This window comes from Pholis gunnellus (genome assembly GCF_910591455.1).
Source record: "Pholis gunnellus genome assembly, chromosome: 11".
NCBI lineage: Eukaryota > Metazoa > Chordata > Actinopteri > Perciformes > Pholidae > Pholis > Pholis gunnellus.
Window position 1 is genome coordinate 19,204,661 of NC_136538.1, and position 19,288 is coordinate 19,223,948.

The 19,288-nt window shown below is 42.2% G+C and overlaps 1 protein-coding gene across 1 annotated transcript in view; it reads left to right on the forward strand.

Moving 5' to 3' along the window:
- Nucleotides 1-19,288, forward strand: part of ccdc88ab (coiled-coil domain containing 88Ab) — a gene marked incomplete at its 5' end in the record, with an annotated part of 58,553 nt that overhangs the window by 6,867 nt on the left and 32,398 nt on the right. Inside the window, 2 exons of the mRNA XM_079169115.1 lie at nt 4,378-4,486; nt 18,458-18,527. Coding sequence (XP_079025241.1) covers nt 4,378-4,486; nt 18,458-18,527 — 179 coding nt within the window. The remainder of the gene's footprint in view (nt 1-4,377; nt 4,487-18,457; nt 18,528-19,288) is intronic.

A 19,288-nucleotide genomic window follows, 5' to 3' on the forward strand; every position in this document is an offset into this window, starting at 1 on the left:
GCAATTATGTTTTGTAATATCTTACAATCGCAAACTGATGGTTCATGCTTTTTACAAACAGTATTTTTTTATTTGGTGTGTTAAATATGCATTTCGGCCTCCTATGGAAGTAGAAGGATGGTGCCATCGTAACATCTGATGCTCTGAGGTCGCTGCTTCATTCTTCACTAGTTTGAGATTAATTGCATTCGTAAAAGTACTGGCTATGCTTGTTGCCTGTTTGTGCGTACTGTACTCTCAGGCTTCCACTTGGAAAGCCAGTCAGTGCGTTAACATGCACTCAGGTAACAAGATTTGATTTCAACAAGATTAAGGCTGAATTCTAATTATTGGAACTGGCGTGTAAACATTCAAACCAAGTTATCTTGCTGTATTCTGAGTACTCATGATTAGATTTACAGAGCTTTATCACTCATTGCTCTCTTGAATTGGCCGACTCCTGCCATGTGCATGTCACAGAGTGATGTGAGATAGTAATATTTGTTCAGGTATTTCGTGAAATTCAACACAAAATCCTATAAAGTCATTCAATATGTTTAATTTTTATTGACGATGTTACAGAAACAGTCCCACAGAATTGCCCTTAACTGGACTGCTAACATTAGCAAGGCTGCTAATAACTGCTCACCCTCCGGATTCCTCTTTCTGTGTGTGTGTGTGTGTGTGTGTCACAGTCACAAACACACACTCTCCTGCTGTGTTTGGACAGTACAGCTCATAAGCTCTATCCCCAACACGTGGCCAAATGAAGCCTGCATTTTTTTCTTTGTGTGTGTGTGTGCATTTAGCCTACTTTGTGTGTGTGTGTGTGTGTGTGTGTGTGTGTGTGTGTGTGCCTGGCTGCCCATGCTGACTGTAATGTAGCCTGTCATATATAGGTTAACACTACTCTCTAACCTACCCAGCCAATCAAAGGCAGGAGATGAGAGGAGAAAGCGCAGTGGCCCTAGGCTCTACATAAGGCTGCAGTGCCCATCGACAGCACCGACGGACCGGCTTATTGACTGGCCGTCTGGCCGACTGGCTCGCTAGTTGTCTGCCTCGCTGGCTGTTTAGTTGGCTTTCTGCCTACCCAATGTATTTGTCTATTTAAAGCCTTCGGTTTACTGTATCAGCAGGAACAGGGAGGGAGGCAATAAGCGGGATGTTTGACCTCCGTTACCGTTCTAAGTCCCTGTGTTTAGTCGCCTGCCGATCCACAGGGGGTGTCGGCCTGTTGCGTGCTTCTATTTGTGGCATCAGAGCCCAAAAAAACAAGGGCTGTACTGTGTGTAGTAGTCACGGTTATATTGTTGTGGCCGCCATGTTCTTGGCTGACTCTGATGGTGAAGGAATGTATGACTGGGCAACCCTTTTTTTTGCTGTTTTTCTATCTTTCAATCTCTTTCTCTGACACACACACACACACACACACACACACACACACACACACACACACACACCATTCACCACATCGCCCTCCTCGCCCTGACAGGATTACAGCCTCCTGTGCTTCTTAATTAACGGGTTAAATAGACCCCCTACTATGGACCTCCAAAGGGGCTGCGTGTGTGTGGAGGGGGGAGATGGGGGAGGTCACATGACTGTTCATTTAGACCAGTATTAAAAAGAACCCTGTGTCCTTCTGATTAGCATGATGATGGTGTGTGTGTGTGTGTGTGTGTGTGTGTGTGTGTGTCAGGGCGGAGGCTGATCAAAAGACTAATTAACACATCCACACTGCAGCCGGTTGACTTAAGAGAAAGACATTCTGCCCTTGTTCTTTGTGTAACACAATTAGCTTATTATTATATTAGAATATTATTTAAGAGTTAAGCTACTAAAGCATTAAATACATATTCCAATGAGCACATTGATGCTTGGCAGCACAGTCTTTTTGTCATCAACATGTGAATTTTATGAAAACGATTGCTGGGAACATGGGATATTTATATTTCTGAGTACAAGACAGATTCGTAGGATTTGGTTTTATATGAAATACATCTATGTTTAATCAGTCTTAGTAGAAACAGAGCAGCAGCATGGTGAAGTCATTAGGAAGAGCCTTTCAACCAGAAGTCCCCCGTGACTGCAAGCATCCACCGGGCTGAACGTCCTTGAGGAAGATAAAGAATCCTTCACCTTTTGACCTCTTCAAACAGAGCAAGACAAACGAAAATCCTGATTTATATACCGTCTTAATGTTTTTTCAGGATTGAGCTTCATGCACCCATACAGACATGCTTTTCTGGAGTGCTAGAGCGCAGATGCAGACATACACACACACACCCATGCATGACTACACATGTGCTACACACTGCATGCATGCATACATTCACAAGCAGCCAGGACTCTCCTCCCCCCTACTTAGAGCATGTTGACCCTCATATATAGGTCATGGGATCTATGCTTTGAAGTGCATATCACGAAAAAGAGAGCTGCCCTTTAGTACTGGTGGTGTGAGGCTCTACAAATATCAAGAACACGAGAAGTGTTGTTTTCCCAGACAATCCCAAGGCAAATGTATTATGAATTATTTACAGGGTAGTTTTTTTTTAGGGAGGTGGGGGAGATTTTCCTACTTTTTGCATGGTAGACGAAAGATGCTTTTGACATCTTGAGGAATGTATTCACCTACAAACTGTACACACGCTGCACCGCTACGTCCACAGCTATAACGCTACTGCTAACTTCATACTCATCATCACGCACGCTTGTTCTCTCGACCAGACTCTCGCTAACGTTGCGCCAGGCTTCCAATAAACGGGTGGAAACCCTGACAGAGTAAGCCAGGCAGACACACAGCTGACAACCTTGCAGCTAAACGAATTGATTGGATGGAGGCCGACTGGGGAAGGGGCTGCATGTATCCACAACAATGCATTGGGGCATCAGTAATTGTTGCTGCTGAGCGGCTTGTTAGCCACTTCAACCACAGCACCCCTGCACGCAAGGCACTGCTTTTGTCAGTTAACAGTTAATGATTGATTAACGATGGTCTTCTATCAGTGAGGAAAAAATTATAAAAAATTAGCAGTGTTACGTTACCAGCTACTTAAAAGCTTGCGTGAAACAAATCGAGCACCTACTTTACCAGTTTTACCAGGCTGGTAGTTCGTGCTAATTTCCAGTCCTGTTCAAATGCATGCACTGTTTACATTTTGTACAAATATTTGTTCAAATAGATTATACAAGTGATGTTTATCTTGATATTTTACTGTGTAATCTTTCAAATATTAGTTGTCAGTTGTGCTGGATTCCATTTACCTATGAATGTAACAGGACTTCTGTGCCTTACACAGATATTTGAAGCCTGCAAAGTATGACAGCATGCGTCTTTCAAAGCGTCGCTCTGCTACTTGGTGAAACCATATCGGCTCTTGTCTCGCTGCTTTGTCACCGCCTCTGTTCTGGGAAGTGGGAGTCTATGAAATAGGAATGTCCCTCAGGGGATCAGTAGTTATCGCATTAAGGCCACATGTCTTGCATAGCATTAGTCTGTTTAACTTTTAACTTGTAACTGCCATTTCGACAACCTTTTTAATTAATACAATTCATGCTGCCAAAGGTGGCAGTTAAGAAGCCCTGACAGGTTAATTCTAAAGTCAAAACGTGGGACAGTAATTGATTAATGCATGGATTGGTTATTAGTAGTGACCATGTGACTGGCAGATGGCATGTTGAGCATCCAAAGAGACAGACAGACACAAATTGCTCGGAAACTCACCTCTCTGCATCAACTAATTACACCAATTAACATGCCAGTAACTGGGGTTTAACAATGTTTTGAGATGAGATGAGGTTTGGTATTTTAAAGTAATCACCATAGATATGCAAAATAGCAGTGTGGATTGTTAGATAACAACAACTGGGGAGCTGAGTTTGTGGAATGTCTCTGATGCTCACTAAAACATGTTGACACCCGTGATAGCATCAGTCGTCGCGCATGCTCCTTTTAATGTCCCTTGAGCAACACACAGTCAGATGAAGACACAGGCTCTGTATCCTGCGAGCACCGAGGAGGATACTTGTTCTCTTTGATTCAGAGAGATGAAATGGAGGTCATGGTCAGAATTACAGAAATACATGCTCCCGTTTCCGTGCTAATGAAATCTTTCTCAGAAGTTTGAAGCGCAGTCTACAGAGGGTCTGTTGTAGCTTTGACAATGTAGCCTGAACATTTAAATGCCGCATAGAGATGTTTGAATTGGCTTTAACAGACAGTCTTTGAATGCGTCTGTGCTTTCTTTCACATGGTTGTGTCACTGACCCTACTTGGACAAGGGTCCATTATCACTGTGCTGCTGATGCTTTTAGCCAAACACACACTGGTCTCATAGAACAACATAGTGTCAAACAACAACCCAGTGACACACGCTGCCATTTTTCTCCCCACAGAAATCCTAAGGCCACGGTGCAGAGGACCAACAAGAAGGTGAACAATGACCCCACGCTGCGCATCCAGAACCTCTCTATTCTCATCAGGCAGATTAAAGGCTACTATCAGGTAAGATTTCTCTCTGCCGAACGAGCTGCAGTCAGATATCACCTGTTCCTCTTTTTGCTTGAACAGTGTTCACGTTGGGATGAAGGTTGCAATCTCTTGGTCAGACTCGTGATGAATAACTCGTATAAACTCGTTCGTGCGCGGCTCGGTCTGAAGCTCGCCTCCGAGTAAAGCCGCACACTTGGTTTCCATGTTCACTTATGCCTGAACCAGGGTGGTCTGCGTTCAAACAGGGTTTTTTTTTTAACCCTCGGGTTACAGTAAAAAGAATCCAAGCAGACAACACAGCTTTCACTCACACACACACACACAGACAGAATTATATGTGTCCACACACGCACATTTGACTTGGCAGTATAGACAGAGATATATTTGCACATGTGTGTCTGTGTGACTGCGTATGATGTGGTATCGTGACTCTCTCATCCAGCAGATGCCAGAGAGGGCCCAGTAAATACACAGACATCAGGAATGTGAAACGCATGAAGCCACTGATCTGCGTCTCTGTGATGTATCAGTCAATACAATTACTTTTCTGTTTTTAATTTCATGACCTAATAAATCAGCTTCAGTTTGTCTGAGGTGTCCCCGAAAGAGAATGAAACTACATAAAGCAGCTCACAGCATTACAAGACAGACGTAGAAGCTTTATTCAGAGAGATGTGAGGGTGATAGAAGCACACCGAGGCACATGTAGTGAAGTCTTATCTCATGTTCTGTCTGTTTCCTGCTTCGCACAGTTGGTTAACTCTGTCCCCCACAGTTAATCTTAAAATGTACCCAAAAGGAAATGATTAAGACTTTAAAGAGAAAGTGGTGGAGGATGTGCGGGGGAGTTAAAGATGGAGGAAAGATGAAAGATGAGCTCCTTGATAACATATCATAAAATGAGCCCCACACTTTTTTGGGAAAGCTGTAAATGCAGGAATGAGTAATGCATTGATATACAAGTAGTCGGGGGGGGGGTGTCTGTAGATCCTGGACCATCTCTTATCCACATAGTCAACTTTGCAGTACGCACACATAGCACGCTAAGCAGTTGATTGAAGAGTTTGCAGGCCATATCAGAGGCTAGATGCCAAAAAGTTAACCTAAGCTATAATCCATTTCACTCTCTACGGCTGAGACTGTGAATAAATATACTAGGTCTGACTATGACCTGAGAGCCTGAATCGTCTAACGAGCGTGACCCAGCGTGCTGTTGCGACAGTGCAGTAAATTTAGGAATGTTTATGTCCAAGCAGACGCACCGACAGAGACACCTCAGACTCAGGACTGTGACCCATATCCTCAGGGGACTTACTAATCACCTAATTTAGTATTATTCAGGATGAAATTGTGTGTATATTAAGGCCCACTTTTGGTTGGATGTCTTTTTTTTTGTAAATTGATAGTACTTGAATAACACTAAATAGTTCTTGTTGTTTTGACGTGTTTAGATTGTTCTTTAATCTGCTGTTTCTGTGTCTGAAGTGAAGAGTGTCACTGGTTGGATAATTGCTTTGTTAGGTCTAGGCTGCCTGGGTCTTAAGCATCCTGTTAATCACTCACCATCTTATTTAAACAATCAGCCTATTGTGTTAGACTTTGACGTAATAAGCCGACAAAAGCCCCACCAGGCCGCCTCTAATGGACATCAGTGTTATTATCGGTGTCAGTGGCTGCTGGAGTTAAGTAGTGACCAGCAGGGTCGGTGGATGATGAGATGACGGGAAGGGTTAAAGACATGAAGAGCATCTTCGTGACTCAGTTAGCGACAGGACGCACTCACATCTTTTTCATCCTGAACGCATCATTTTACGGCAATACTACCCACTTTTTCTGTCAAAAAGGAAACTATTACTGAAAATATGAAATATTTCTGTTTTTAGCTAATGAAACGATGTTTACATTGTAAACTTTGTAAAAACATTGCAAAATGTATTCACCTTTTTAGTTATAAGGCATCAGGCGTGATTAAACATGGTTACTTTACTTTGTAAAACAAAATGTAACAAACAAATACATAGATAGAAATGTGCTGAATTGTTGTTTATTAAAATACTGGTATCCAACACCAGATCGGCCCATTGTCAGGATACCTGATCCAACTATTGGAACCAGTATCGGCCCAATATCTCAACTTAGCATTTGTGAGTAAACATGTGCTGTTTTGGAGATCTAAATGCAGGGCAAGAAGTGCAGTGTTTGCATGTTTTGAGGGCATTTAACCCATTCTATTCAGAGTTGTTTTTGCTTTGGAGGACATTGTAAGGCAACAAGGAAACACTTGTTCGTCTCTGGTGTTTCATTAATCTTCTGTTTGTCGCTGCATCGCTCTGTTGACCTCCTGGTCACACTATTGTTCAGCCACTTGTGTCTGCAGGCTCTGCCTCACATAGACCACCTACGGGCTAAGTATACCCTACACAGATGCCTACTGCCCTCCTTGCTGTGTGTTTTTCTGCCCCCTTTATGGCCTTTCAGGGCCTTAACAACCCATGGAATTGATATTTACACCGTAATTTAGACTAAAGTCAGACTGTATCACAATGTGGTTCTTAGAAAAAGAATCAGTGGCTTGTTCACATGGTGATATCAACGTTTGAGTTTGACATAAAAAGCCATGAGACCCTCTTGATTGTTTGCTCCTTGAGTTTTCTCAGTTATTTCGTGCAGCTCCCTTTTAACTCCCTCTCTCTTTGATTTACAAGTAGTAGACATGAAGTTGTTCTTATTTTACTGCTGCGATCTTTGCAGCTGCTAATCAACTGAAAGTGTCAAGAGGGTGGATAGTGTGTATTTAATCAGAGTGAAGAGACTGACTCAGATTATTAATGCTCAAGAGACGGCTTAAAAATGCAAGGACACTAAGTAGGAGAGCTAGTGTGAGAGACAAGTACAGACGGTCCTTCATCTAGTTATTGTCTGGTCCGTCGACGAGAGACAAAACCATGAGGAGTATGTAGCAGACCTGCACTCATTTGTGTGGGGAAATATAAGGTTGCATGAAATGGAAATACTCAAGTAAAGTACCTCAAAATTGCACTTAAGTACACTACTTGAGTACACCACCGCTGCTAGAGACCTACATCTTTTACAAGAGTACAACGTTCTTTATAGAATCTTAATCTTGCTGTTAAAGTGCAGCAGATTTATTTAGTTTTAAAAAACTAGAGGGTCTGAGGTCCACCCACCACAGTCTCTCAAAATCCTGTGGGAAACCCTGTACCCACTCACACACAGTTTCTGCTTTAGAATCAAAAGGAGCCAGTTCTTATTGGGGTAATGAGGAGGACAATTGTCTTTGATATATGGTTTGTAGTAGTCTCCTTTTCCTGTGGTTGTTCTGTCGGTTACCGGTTTCCGATTTCCAGAGCCATATGGACAAAGAACCATTCCGGTCCTAGGCTAATGGACCTGGCAGGTTCTCAGTTTATTGTACTACTCAGCACTTTGACAGAGGACATGAAGTGAGTGGAAGCCTTGTATGGTTGGTTGCTTCCTCTCATTCAATAAATTGATCTAGCTTGAGACTCTTTTTAATTAGATTTTCCCAGAATCGGTTAGAAACCACTCTAGGTAAGGATATCGCTGTAAGTCAACAGAGCAAATGGTCATTATGTTTTTTTCTTCATGGCGCATAAGTGGACAAACCTAAAAGTAAAGCGTCAACGGGGGCTGAATCCACTCTCATAAAGTCGATGTCTAACCCGGAGGCTACCGGTTAGAAGTGGCGTCCATAGATATGTTGTCTCTTTTATAAAAGCTCTATATTTCATTTAGAGCGTCTGGCGGGTCAGCAAGGGCTCCGATTCAATGAAGTCTTCCTCTCTTTCTTCCCTCCCTGAGGCTCTTCTGGTGTCAAGAGATGACCAATTCATTAACCTTCCTGAACCATTGGCGGTAGACAGTCGAGGACGTTTTCTGGGACTTCCCTTTGTCCCTTTCCTCCCCCCTCAACCCTTTACCTTCGCTACTTTCCACTCCTCTGCCATGCCCCTTGACTTCTGTACGAGATGTAATCCTAGCAGTGTGTGTGTGTGTGTCATTTTCCACATGGGAATCCCATGTAGATCGACTTTGTGCAGAGGGTGTGAAATGTGAATTGACGCAAGACAAGAATTTCAATAATAATGGTTTTCATTTCATAGCTCTCTGGGGCTGAGCTCGAGTGTGTGTGTGTCTGCGATCAAAGTCTGTGTTGTGGCTCTGGTACAGTAGATTGTGTAGGAGGAGGTCAGTGTCTAGACAGGCTTCAGAATCTGGTGAACAGATTAATGCTGAACAGCTGTAAACGTGTGTGTGTGTGTGCTTGTCTTAATGAAAGTACCATGCATTTTTAATGTTGCATATTAACCATGTTGATTGTAGAAAGATATTTCCTAACTGTAAGTGAGGGTAAATGTGCATGTTAGCAATTATCGTATTTCCGTTTCCTGAGTGGGATATAAAACTTTCTGGATGCTTGGTTATTTCTGCACAGCATGAGTCAACCAGAAGGTTTCATTTTTCTGGTGGTCAGTCCAAATATATACGAGGCCTCCTTTTTAATTTGGTGGCCTTGGTTTGGCATTCTTAAGCGGGGTGTAATACGGAGCTTCAGCCGGCTGAACTAAAGTCCTTTTACTAGCTTGCTTAGTGAATCCCTTTGTCCTGGTTTATGAAAACCAGAATTGGAGAGCATCTGGTGCCATTCAATGTCAAAACTACGCATTCAAATTGGTGGGATGGCAAAACCTTTTTCCAGTTAGAAAAATGTGGGTACTTTACACTCCCTTGCATGTTATGTAATCTTGATTAGTTTTATTGCAGTCTATTGAGCCCTGTCGGGAAGTTAAAAGCAACATCTTTCTCTGCTCCCATCTAAAGACGTTACTTTTGGAAATAAGCGCAGTTCTGTCCTCTACATGCCACTGCTTTGGTTTGGGGGGTGGCGTAAACTCAAGGCTGGGAGCTCTGTTTTGACGGTTTAAAGAGTGACAGAGGGCACCATTCATGCTGAGCGGGCCGGGCCCCGAGGCGTTGCAAGGTTCTTTGGCAAGGCTCTCAAAATAGGTAATAAAGGGTAAGTTATCTAGCCCTCTTGATGTGTTTTATTAGTTATAATTTGTAGGCCAAGTTGAAACCAGCCTGAGAACATATTTAGTCAGTTAAGTATTTCTTAAGATGAAGAAGAATCCAGCGTACTCGACTGTTGCCTGGTTTGGTTTTTTTTCCTTCTTCACTAAAGCCTCACAAAGATGCTCTGTTGCTGGGCCAGAGTGTAGCTCAAACACAAAGTGCACTCTTTTACCCTCATTCACGTGCACACACACACACACACACACACACACAAAATCTGCTGCAACGTTCTGTATGGTTGTTTGGTTTTCACTCAATATAAAAAAAGAACATTCTTTTTTCATACTTGTTATTACAGCTTTTACCTCAAGCCAGCAGTTATTTGTATTGCCTTCAACCAGAACCCAGTCAAAACAAATATGTAAATATGTTTTAATATACGTTTGTGTTGTTAGTCTGGAATTCCCTATTGACTTCTTGTCTTGCTGCTGCTTTCAGCATCAGTCATGGGCAAATCAGTTTATTAGGTCATATGCCTGTAGCTGCAGGCTCGATGTGTGTCGTCATGCAGACTCACGTGCTAGCTAGTCTGAATATCCTGTTGACGATGGCGTAGCAGCGAGCTAACTAGCTAGGTTTTTGAACAATCACACGGGCTGTCAGACATTTCTTAATGGCGTAGAGTTAGGGAGTTAGGTTCTGAAGTAAACCTTGAATAAATATTATAAATAAAGTTAAAGCTTTGAACCCTTTGTTGTGTTTGGTTCTGTTCCTAAAACCGTACATGTGCTTGGATTTTAGTATTTGTAAAGTTTGGCAGTAAAGTAAGAAAAATTTGCAGGATCACTTAAGAAAATGACGACGAATGTAATAACATTTCTGTCTATCTTTTAGCCTTATGCTTAATTTTGCGGCGCTGCTCTAAGCTGTTCTCTATTTCAGCAAGTCACTGGCTACTTGTTCGTCCGTTGTCTCGCTTTCTTATTTTAGTTTGTGCCGTTTCCCACCACAGATCTATTGGCCCTTCAGCATTGAAGTGGTGGATTGTTGGTCCTTCAAGTGATGCCAACACGAGCTTGTCCATCGTCTCTGCTTTCAGAGATGACCTCCAATCTGTCTTGATTCTGCTGAGACGGCTAAATCAAATGCAGCTGAAGAGACTTGGGTGCACGTTCTGCTGTTTGCCTTCATTATCTTTACAAGTTAAAACGGGGTTGCCGCAACCAGAGCCCAAAAATGTGTTGCCAATTTCTCAAAATGGATTTCAAAGGCAATCTGGCAACGCATACTGTCGAGCCCTGCGAGTACTTTTATGATTTTAAAACAAGAGAAGTATTCTTGTTATCAAATGTCATTTATTGCCGTCGGCAGTCTTGTCGACCGCTTACTGTAGACAAACACTCACTTATTCTGAGACGTATTTGTACACAGACATCCTCTCTGTTTTTGAGCTTTCAAGGCCTTCATGTCGAGTGGCGTTCCCGTTTACACCCAGAACCGCTCACCAGTCACATCGTATAATCACAGCCCCGAGTAGGAACCGAACATTGGCTTACCAAAATAACACGGCGTGTGCATACATTTCTGCAAGCACCTACTCTGTCCGTCCATGTGCCGAGTGAGCTAGAGTACACGTGAAGGGGAATTTGCAGCAGTTATGATGTAGAGTAGGTTCCCATGCTGAAAGCATTTTTTATTTTTTTTTGTAGGCACTAGCAGCGTTGCTGTATTAAGGGGAAGCTGGAAGCTTGGTTCTTGTTTTCCATCGCTGAACTAGAGCATGTGCAAAAAATACAATAAATCCACCCTTAGAAGTCAAAAAATGGAAGTAGTTTGAATGTTTTAAAACGGTTTTCTTTCAGCAGTCAGACCTTTTTATGATACAACATGTGGAAGGAAGTCCATTTTAAATGCACCACTGTTTATTGTAACAACCAGGTTGTAGCAAGTAAACACATTTAATTTTGAATCGTCTCTGCAAAAAACAAATCATCGAAGCCGCTCTGCAAGTTGAGTCCACCGAAGCCATTAAGTACATTAAACTTAATTGAAACCAGTAGATCAGAGTAGCTGGAACAATCAGACTTCATCTGAATGACCTTATAGAGAGCAGTAATTGCATGGACTGAAATTGAATATAATGACGTGAGCGGAACCTTTCCAGTGTGAAGCAGAGCCCTGGGGTGGAGGGGTGTGGAGTGTGGAGGGTGGAGGGGTCGGGCTTCCCCAGCCCACCTGTCTCCACCTTTTGAGACGAGCAGCAGGATCAACCCGTCCACTCGTTCAGCCTCAGGGGTTTGTTGTGAAAAGCACTCTAGCCGATAGATAACAGCGGCGAACAAAAGGAACCGGGTACTAATGGCTCGTTCTCTCCTCCTCCTCGTGTAAGAGATGATCCGTCCATCTGGCCCACAGGAGACCCCGGCTGCTGTCCTTTTCACTGGAGTCCAGTGTTGAGCCAAGAGCAACTGTTGTCAGGTCACATTTAATTAATTAGTAGTTCAACAATTAGCTTTATTTCACTTCTTTATTCATCACATTTGCACATAGCCAGGAACTGCGTGATGACTAATAGAATTACTTTCACAGGGTCATTGTTAGTTCTCCATTATTCATTCTTTGTCAAGTTAAGAGCTCTTCTGTCTTTCTGCAGGGCAAAGTGAAAAAATAAAAATAGTTTGATATGTTAGTGTTCCAGCAGGTAATTAAACAATATCTACTTTCCCATTTGAGGGTATTTGACATTGTCATTCAGGCTTCTCTTTTAAAGAAAATAGTTATAACCTTATTTGCACACATGATTACAAACTCTAGATTTAAAGAAATCCAGAGTAGTCTAGCTTTGTCCACATTATGAGTTTCCCTTGTTGATTAAAACCTAATTTGACCAGCTGACATCCATAGACGACCACTATTAAGATCAATTTGTTTTCCTCAGATAAAGTAAAGAGTATCAGAAGAAAGCCTTTAGTCATCTATCTAATAAGCGACTGGAGGGATATTGAACCGCAGTGCGCAAATCCCCTTTTGTGTTCTTGTGGGTCTTTTATAATGCTGAACAGCAGGACCTTGCAGAGATTCGGTTCATGGGGCTGTATAGTGATATCAGGTGTTTAGTGGTTTCTCTCTCGCTCTCTGTGTGTGTGTGTGTGTGTGTGTGTGTGTGTGTGTGTGTGTGTGTGTGTGTGTGTGTGTGTGTGTGTGTGTGTGTGTGTGTGTGTGTGTGTGTGTGTGTGTGTGTGTGTGTGTGTGTGGATTAGATGTGAGAGAAAGAGGAAGAACGCTCCTTCCTATTGTTGGTGGCAATAACCTTTTCAAGTTCATAATCTCTGCAGGAGGGAAGTCCGCAGTGCCTTACCCAGGGGAGAGTGTGTGTGTGTACGTTTGTACATGTGTGTCAGCATGGGGAGAATAAACCCATCTCCTCGTTTCTATGGTAACACTCTATGTCTGCAGAATGGGTGTGATTCAGGCTTTCAGGGTTCAGGCATCATTTGTACACACACACACACACACACACACACACACACACACACACACACACACACACACACACACACACACACACACACACACACACACACACACATGCAGAGTGGCAGTACAATTAGTCCCCTATTAAATCTGCGCCACTGCGGAAGTTGTGCTTGGGTGGATGGATGGGAAGGAGGTGTGTGTGTGTGTGTGTGTGTGTGTGTTGGGGAGGGCTAGTTTAACAGACAGGGCTCCTGTGTGACAGAAACACAGCAGCCTTGTAAACTTTCCACTGACACCACTTTAACACAAACTTACACACCTTCCTACTGTAAGAGCACATGCACTATTTATCTTACCACTTCTGGGCATGTATTGCATTTGCAGCTGTGTGTGTGTGTGTGTGTGTGTGTGTGTGTGTGTGTGTGTTTCCGTCATCTACCAAACTGATGGATCAGCAGAATATTATCTCAATTGTCAGCAGACTTCCATTCAGCCCACATCTAGCTTAAAACAATATGCAGGATGCAGACATCCAAATCATTTAGGCTTTTGTATCTCTGCCTCATAATGCTCTTTAAAAACATATTCTTTAGTATATATTTTTCTAAGTTTGATTTGAGGATGTCGGGGATTTCATTTCCAGAGGAAATGTTGGAACAGCCCTGTGAGGATGAGGCAGATCAATATTTTTGTGAAAGTATGTTAATTTAACAGACCTGCAGAGCTAATTTGAAGACTGCATTGAGCCGCTCACATGAACATAAAGGCACGTGCCCGATACCACATCTCTGTTTTTACAAAACATATTGAATGAGCGAATCCCATTGTGTTCGACAAGCTCTCCTTTTAACCAACGCCTCATTCTATCAGTCTGTCTAAATGTCTCCGTGGGATGCAAGAGGAGCTGTGAATCCTGCTGGAATCAATAATACAGCAATATAGAGTCGGGGTAGGGGGATGGGGATGGGGATGGGGATGGGGGGGGAAAGGGAAGATGGTGAGAAGAGGAGGCAGCTCAGCGTTGCGTGCCTGGAGTGAGAAGTGTTGGAATCAAAGCTGCAGCTCTCTTTCTCTCCGTCTTCGTCTTCCCACTCCATTTCTCATTTATTCTCCATCATCACTCACTCCTCCTCACTATGTGAATGTCTTTTTTTTTTTTAAATATAAACGAGTGACTCTTCCCCCTTCCCCATGTGTGAATTGGATATGGTTAGATAGTGACATATATATATATATATGACTGAGCCAAGGACGTTTCTGCTGCCACGGTCAGGCTTTCCATTTGAAAGCCGAGTGATGGAGTGTGTGCGTGCGCTCGCATGCCTGTCGGTGTTGGTAGCACATCACCGTGACATGATCAGTGTGGTGGCTGGTCTCCCTCCTGCAGCGTCCATCATGTTTTATGTATGAGAGCTAAGCCTTCGCCAGCTAATCCAAGAGGCATATTAGTCTACTGTAGTTTAGCTTTATTAGCCTGCAGCTAATCCTCAAAGCATGTTATAACCCACCATCTTTCAGAAATACAGCCCTTTATGTACATGCACTATTTGACTGGCAAAATACTTACGGTGTTGTATTAGTAGTGCGTGCATCCATGCATCTCATCAATATAGCGCCACTAAATCAAAGTGGTTACCAATAAAACCAAAGCAAGCACTATATCCTTATATCTCCAGCTCCTGAAGCAGTCGGAGCATTATCGTTTGTAACTAGTGATTTAATATTCCTCTCCATATGGCGTCAAATATAGACATTGTGCTGCACAGTGCTCTGCAGTGCCTTGCTCTGCAGGAAAGACACAGTGGTGTTTGCACTCTGAACATCTATAAATAGTCTGCATTATTCCTATAGTGCTACAATCTGTGTTTTTACTCTTCTAAAGTCAGATACCGAACAAAGACAAAAAATGAGAGGACGTTTTTTTTTCAGAAAGCTCTAAGCTAACTCTCGGGTATATCGGAGGAACACGGGCTGTAAGAGCGGTTCAATGGAAGGAAAGGGAGGAAAAGTGGTTTTTAAAAGGCAGAGTGTTGCAATAAGCTCATGACTCTGAACAGTACAGGTTATTCCATTGTAAACTCTTTAACTGATACCTGCACTAAAGCCCTTAATGTAATTTTCGCCTTGTCTTTGTGTTCAGTAACAGATACATTCTTTACTTCTTAGCAGTGTGAACTCTATGGTGGTATGTGAAGAGAAAAAAGATGACAGGGGGAAAAAAAAAGCCTGGCCTGAAATATCGTGCTTGCACGGCAAACACATGCTGCCATTGAAGGGGGGCAGGTGTGGGACAGGTGGTTGTGGAGGAGTGTGTGTGTGTGATTGTGTTTCTTCTCTGTGGTGACTCATCATTTTCTGCAATGCTGAAAGTACTGTTGGCAGTTTGCACAAGAGCAAGATGTTCAATCTGCTGGTGTCAAATCTCTTTTTCTCTGAAATGTATTTAAAACACAACTAGGGAGAAGTTCTAAAACCTTAGATATGAGAGTGACTCCAGGCTGCATAGTTTCCTTTTATGATGAAGCAGATTTTGGTTTCTTTGCCGTTTTTATAGCCTTGGCTGATTCCGCCCAAAGCGGCTGTCATGAGTTCTTCATGGTGGATTGGCTTCCAGGCACACCAAATGCTGCTCTGTGAGACACCAACTGTGGCCGTCTGAGCGCCGCTGATTATTCTGTCTGACGCTTGTTGAGTCAATCTGTCTCAGTCATCAGACAAAAAGACCGTTTGGTCGTTCCCGACTGGAACTGCCTGACACAGTATGACTCATCATTAGAGTCAGGGTCACCACATAATCTCAGATTTGATGAATTATTTACTGTGTTTTTGGCATCACTGTATTTGTTGTTGTCGATGCATTTCTAAAACATTTGGTTAGTTTTTGCTTTTACTGGGAGAACAGATGATTTAAAGGCTGAGTCTATTTACAAGACCCAACATACCGGTAATTCACTTTATAAGATCTTAATCACATATCTGAAGAGGGAATAGTCTCATTTCTGTTCTGTTGGTTTGAAAATGGCTTTTTTTTTGTCAATGACCCTACATGACCTACACACCAGTGTAAACAGAGAGATGGACGGACGGGGCAAATGGGGTCAGTGTGCTGATATCACCATGACAGAGAAAACGTGACAACCATGCTCCTAATGTAATAACTGTGACTGACGATCAGTGCAGCTCAAACTTAGATCTTCACCTCATAGCAGCTGCTTCTGAATACATTTGGTGGGAATGTACTGAACTACAGAGAATTTAGTTTTTTTTATGTGAGGATACATTCATTCACCCGTTTGCTCAAATGAAAATGTGGTAATGACTGTTTTTTCTTTTACCGCACACATTTCATGGATCCCACTTCATGAGTTCACTGCAACACCTTAACCAACAGTCATCAACTTAGATTTACACAGTACAGTATGATACGTAACATCTTTTTTATTTGTCACTCTGTGCTATCTGCAGGGGTCAGTCGCCTCTGCTGCAAGCCCCGATAAGGAGGTTAAATCTGAAGTTGTGTTTGCAACTGTGTTGAATAGATTTGCGTTGACATGAGGAACCAATGACACAGTTAGGTTCTTTAAACACATTATGTACAAACACATTTTTATGGGAGAAAAGAGGAACTGAAACATGGTGTAAAGGAAAAGGTCAAAGAGTGCAAATTTTACATTTTATTAAAACCATCACCAAGGATTTTACAATTTATATTATTATATATATTTTTTTGTTATACAGTACATACATGCATATGGTTATATTGACTATATGGTTGTAAATATGTTAGGGGCTCGTCAACCTATTCATTAATTTAAGGTAAAGATTAGAAACAGAAGATATATTGTTTGTAGATAAGTCCATGACAGTAAAACATATCCTATTAAGTACGGTGTCCTCCTTTTGACTTGGCATTAGCAATGGTAGCAGTGGTTTACCTTTCCTGCAACGTTCCTGCTTCTACAACGTGTATGTTTTGAGGTAGCTCAAACATGTCGGAGATATTTTAGGTGTACAGTTTTGATTTCATTCGCTCTGTCAACTTAGCTGGTAGCTGCTTTCAATCATTCTCAAAAATAATCACAGTTGTGGCTCTATTTTTAACCAATGAAAACCACCAAATGATGTCAGATTTCCTGCCCCGCTTTACCTCCACGATGAGGTGATGCAATATGTATAGGGCAGATGGTTATGGCGGTACTTGTATATGCCTCTTTGTCAAGACATCAGCAGTAACCTGCATAGAACTGTGGGTCTAATGAGTTCTGTCCACTTGATGGCAAAGAGCAGACATGAAATATTCAAGATAGGTGACCTTCATGTCCTTAAAGAAACCAGCCTTTCTTTTCAACACAACTGTGGTTTGGACTTTGTTTGCACTGCTCTAAAGTCAGGCTGTTGATGAGTGATCGCCTCCATCACCGGGTTTTATAATGTAGCGCCATAACAAACTGCTATTATGGTTGTTTTGAATGAATACACTTTGTCAATATAATGATTTAAAGACATGAATGCAAGTCATTTGTTGTTGCTAGTAGCTTGTTTGTGCAGCATTGCAGTGCCTATAATTTGATGATTTATTTCACTTAAACCAGAACATCAAAATTAGGTGCCCAACCCTCACACACACACTGTGTGTGTGTGTGTGTGTGTGTGTGTGTGTGTGTGTGTGTGTGTGTGCACACACTTTGGTGCATGTGTCCGCATGAGTGCTGTAAACTGCAGCTCAAAGTTTCATTTTGGGTTACATGATTGACATGTGAATGGAGGGGGCCCTGCGGCACAACCCGCACCAGCAATTTAACCGACATAAATACCGCTGTCACTTGCATCATCTCTCTCTCACACACACACACACCTACCACACACACACACACACACACACACACACACACACACACACACACACACACACACACACACACACACACACACACACACACACACACACACACACACACACACACACACACACACTGTTTAAACTTAAACCCCAGACTTGCCACTCACTATTACCGTCTTTGATTGGAGGTGATTTTACAGTCGTTCAAATTGTCAAAGCCCTGAGGATTGTCATTATAGCGTTTGTATTATAGCGTTTTTACTGTAGTGCCGAAACTTGTCTGAAATGGGGATGTGCAGAATAACGTCGGCTCTCTTGTGTGAAAAGCTGAATTATTTTTTTCATAGTGAGCTTTTATTTGGACTAACACGAATGGAAATACATTTATTTCAACAGTCAAACACAAACTATACCGTACGTGTCAATGGAAGATTGAAGCACACTCCAACACTTAAAACTCCTTATGTTAATAAGAATAATTAGATCAAGTTATTTGAGCTAGGTTAGAGTCGTGCAAATTGCATCTCTCCATTTTCATATCTGTAATTCTTTTTAAATGCTAAATATTGATCTCTCTTCCTGACTTCCTTTTTTATTTCTTTGTGTAACAGGAGACCCTCCAGCAGCTGGTGATGATGCCTTTGCCAAACGTGCTGGTTCTGGGCCGCAACCCTCTGTCTGGTAAGTGTCAGTGTGCTAAACAATACAACCACCATATTATAATACCTTCACCAATGCTCTACCGGTTTTAATTTGAGTGCTCTTGGCCTCTAAACATAATGAAAACAGAAACATATTCATATCGGCTTCAAGACATTCCTCTGGTTGAATCACTTGAGCAGCAAGCATGTGTACAGATCACAAGGAGCACACATGCATTCTAATAAAACATCAGCAAACTTGCAACAATAGTCCTCTTTTAATTATCCATTGCTTTGAGGATTCAAGTGACTTTCTCTCTGGATGTAGATTTAATTTTCCAGCCACTTCCTTTCTTTGTTTCCCCATTAACACGATAATGAGCTGCCTATTGGACTGCCACTCATAACTCACGCTAATTAAATAATGGACTTGATGGCAGAATTAGAGACTTCACAGAAGTTAGTGAACAGTGCTGATTGTGTTGGACAGATGAATGGGTTGGTTTCAAGGACACATTGACACTAGTCTTTTAAAACAAAGGCAAAATGAAAGTTTTTAAAACTGTTGGCAATGCTGTTTTCTTTGGGAACCACCTTCTAAGCCAAAATGACTTTTACGTGGTAACTTAAACATTATTGTTATAAAGTATTGTTTCTAACGAGGCGCATTTGGAGCATTCGACGATGGATTCTGACCTTGACTGCACGTGTTTCTCTGAGACATGGTTGAAGGAGTCGTTTCAGTCTTTGGCCTTTATGCATACCATAAGAAGGGGATCATTCTCATGGATGACTTTAAAG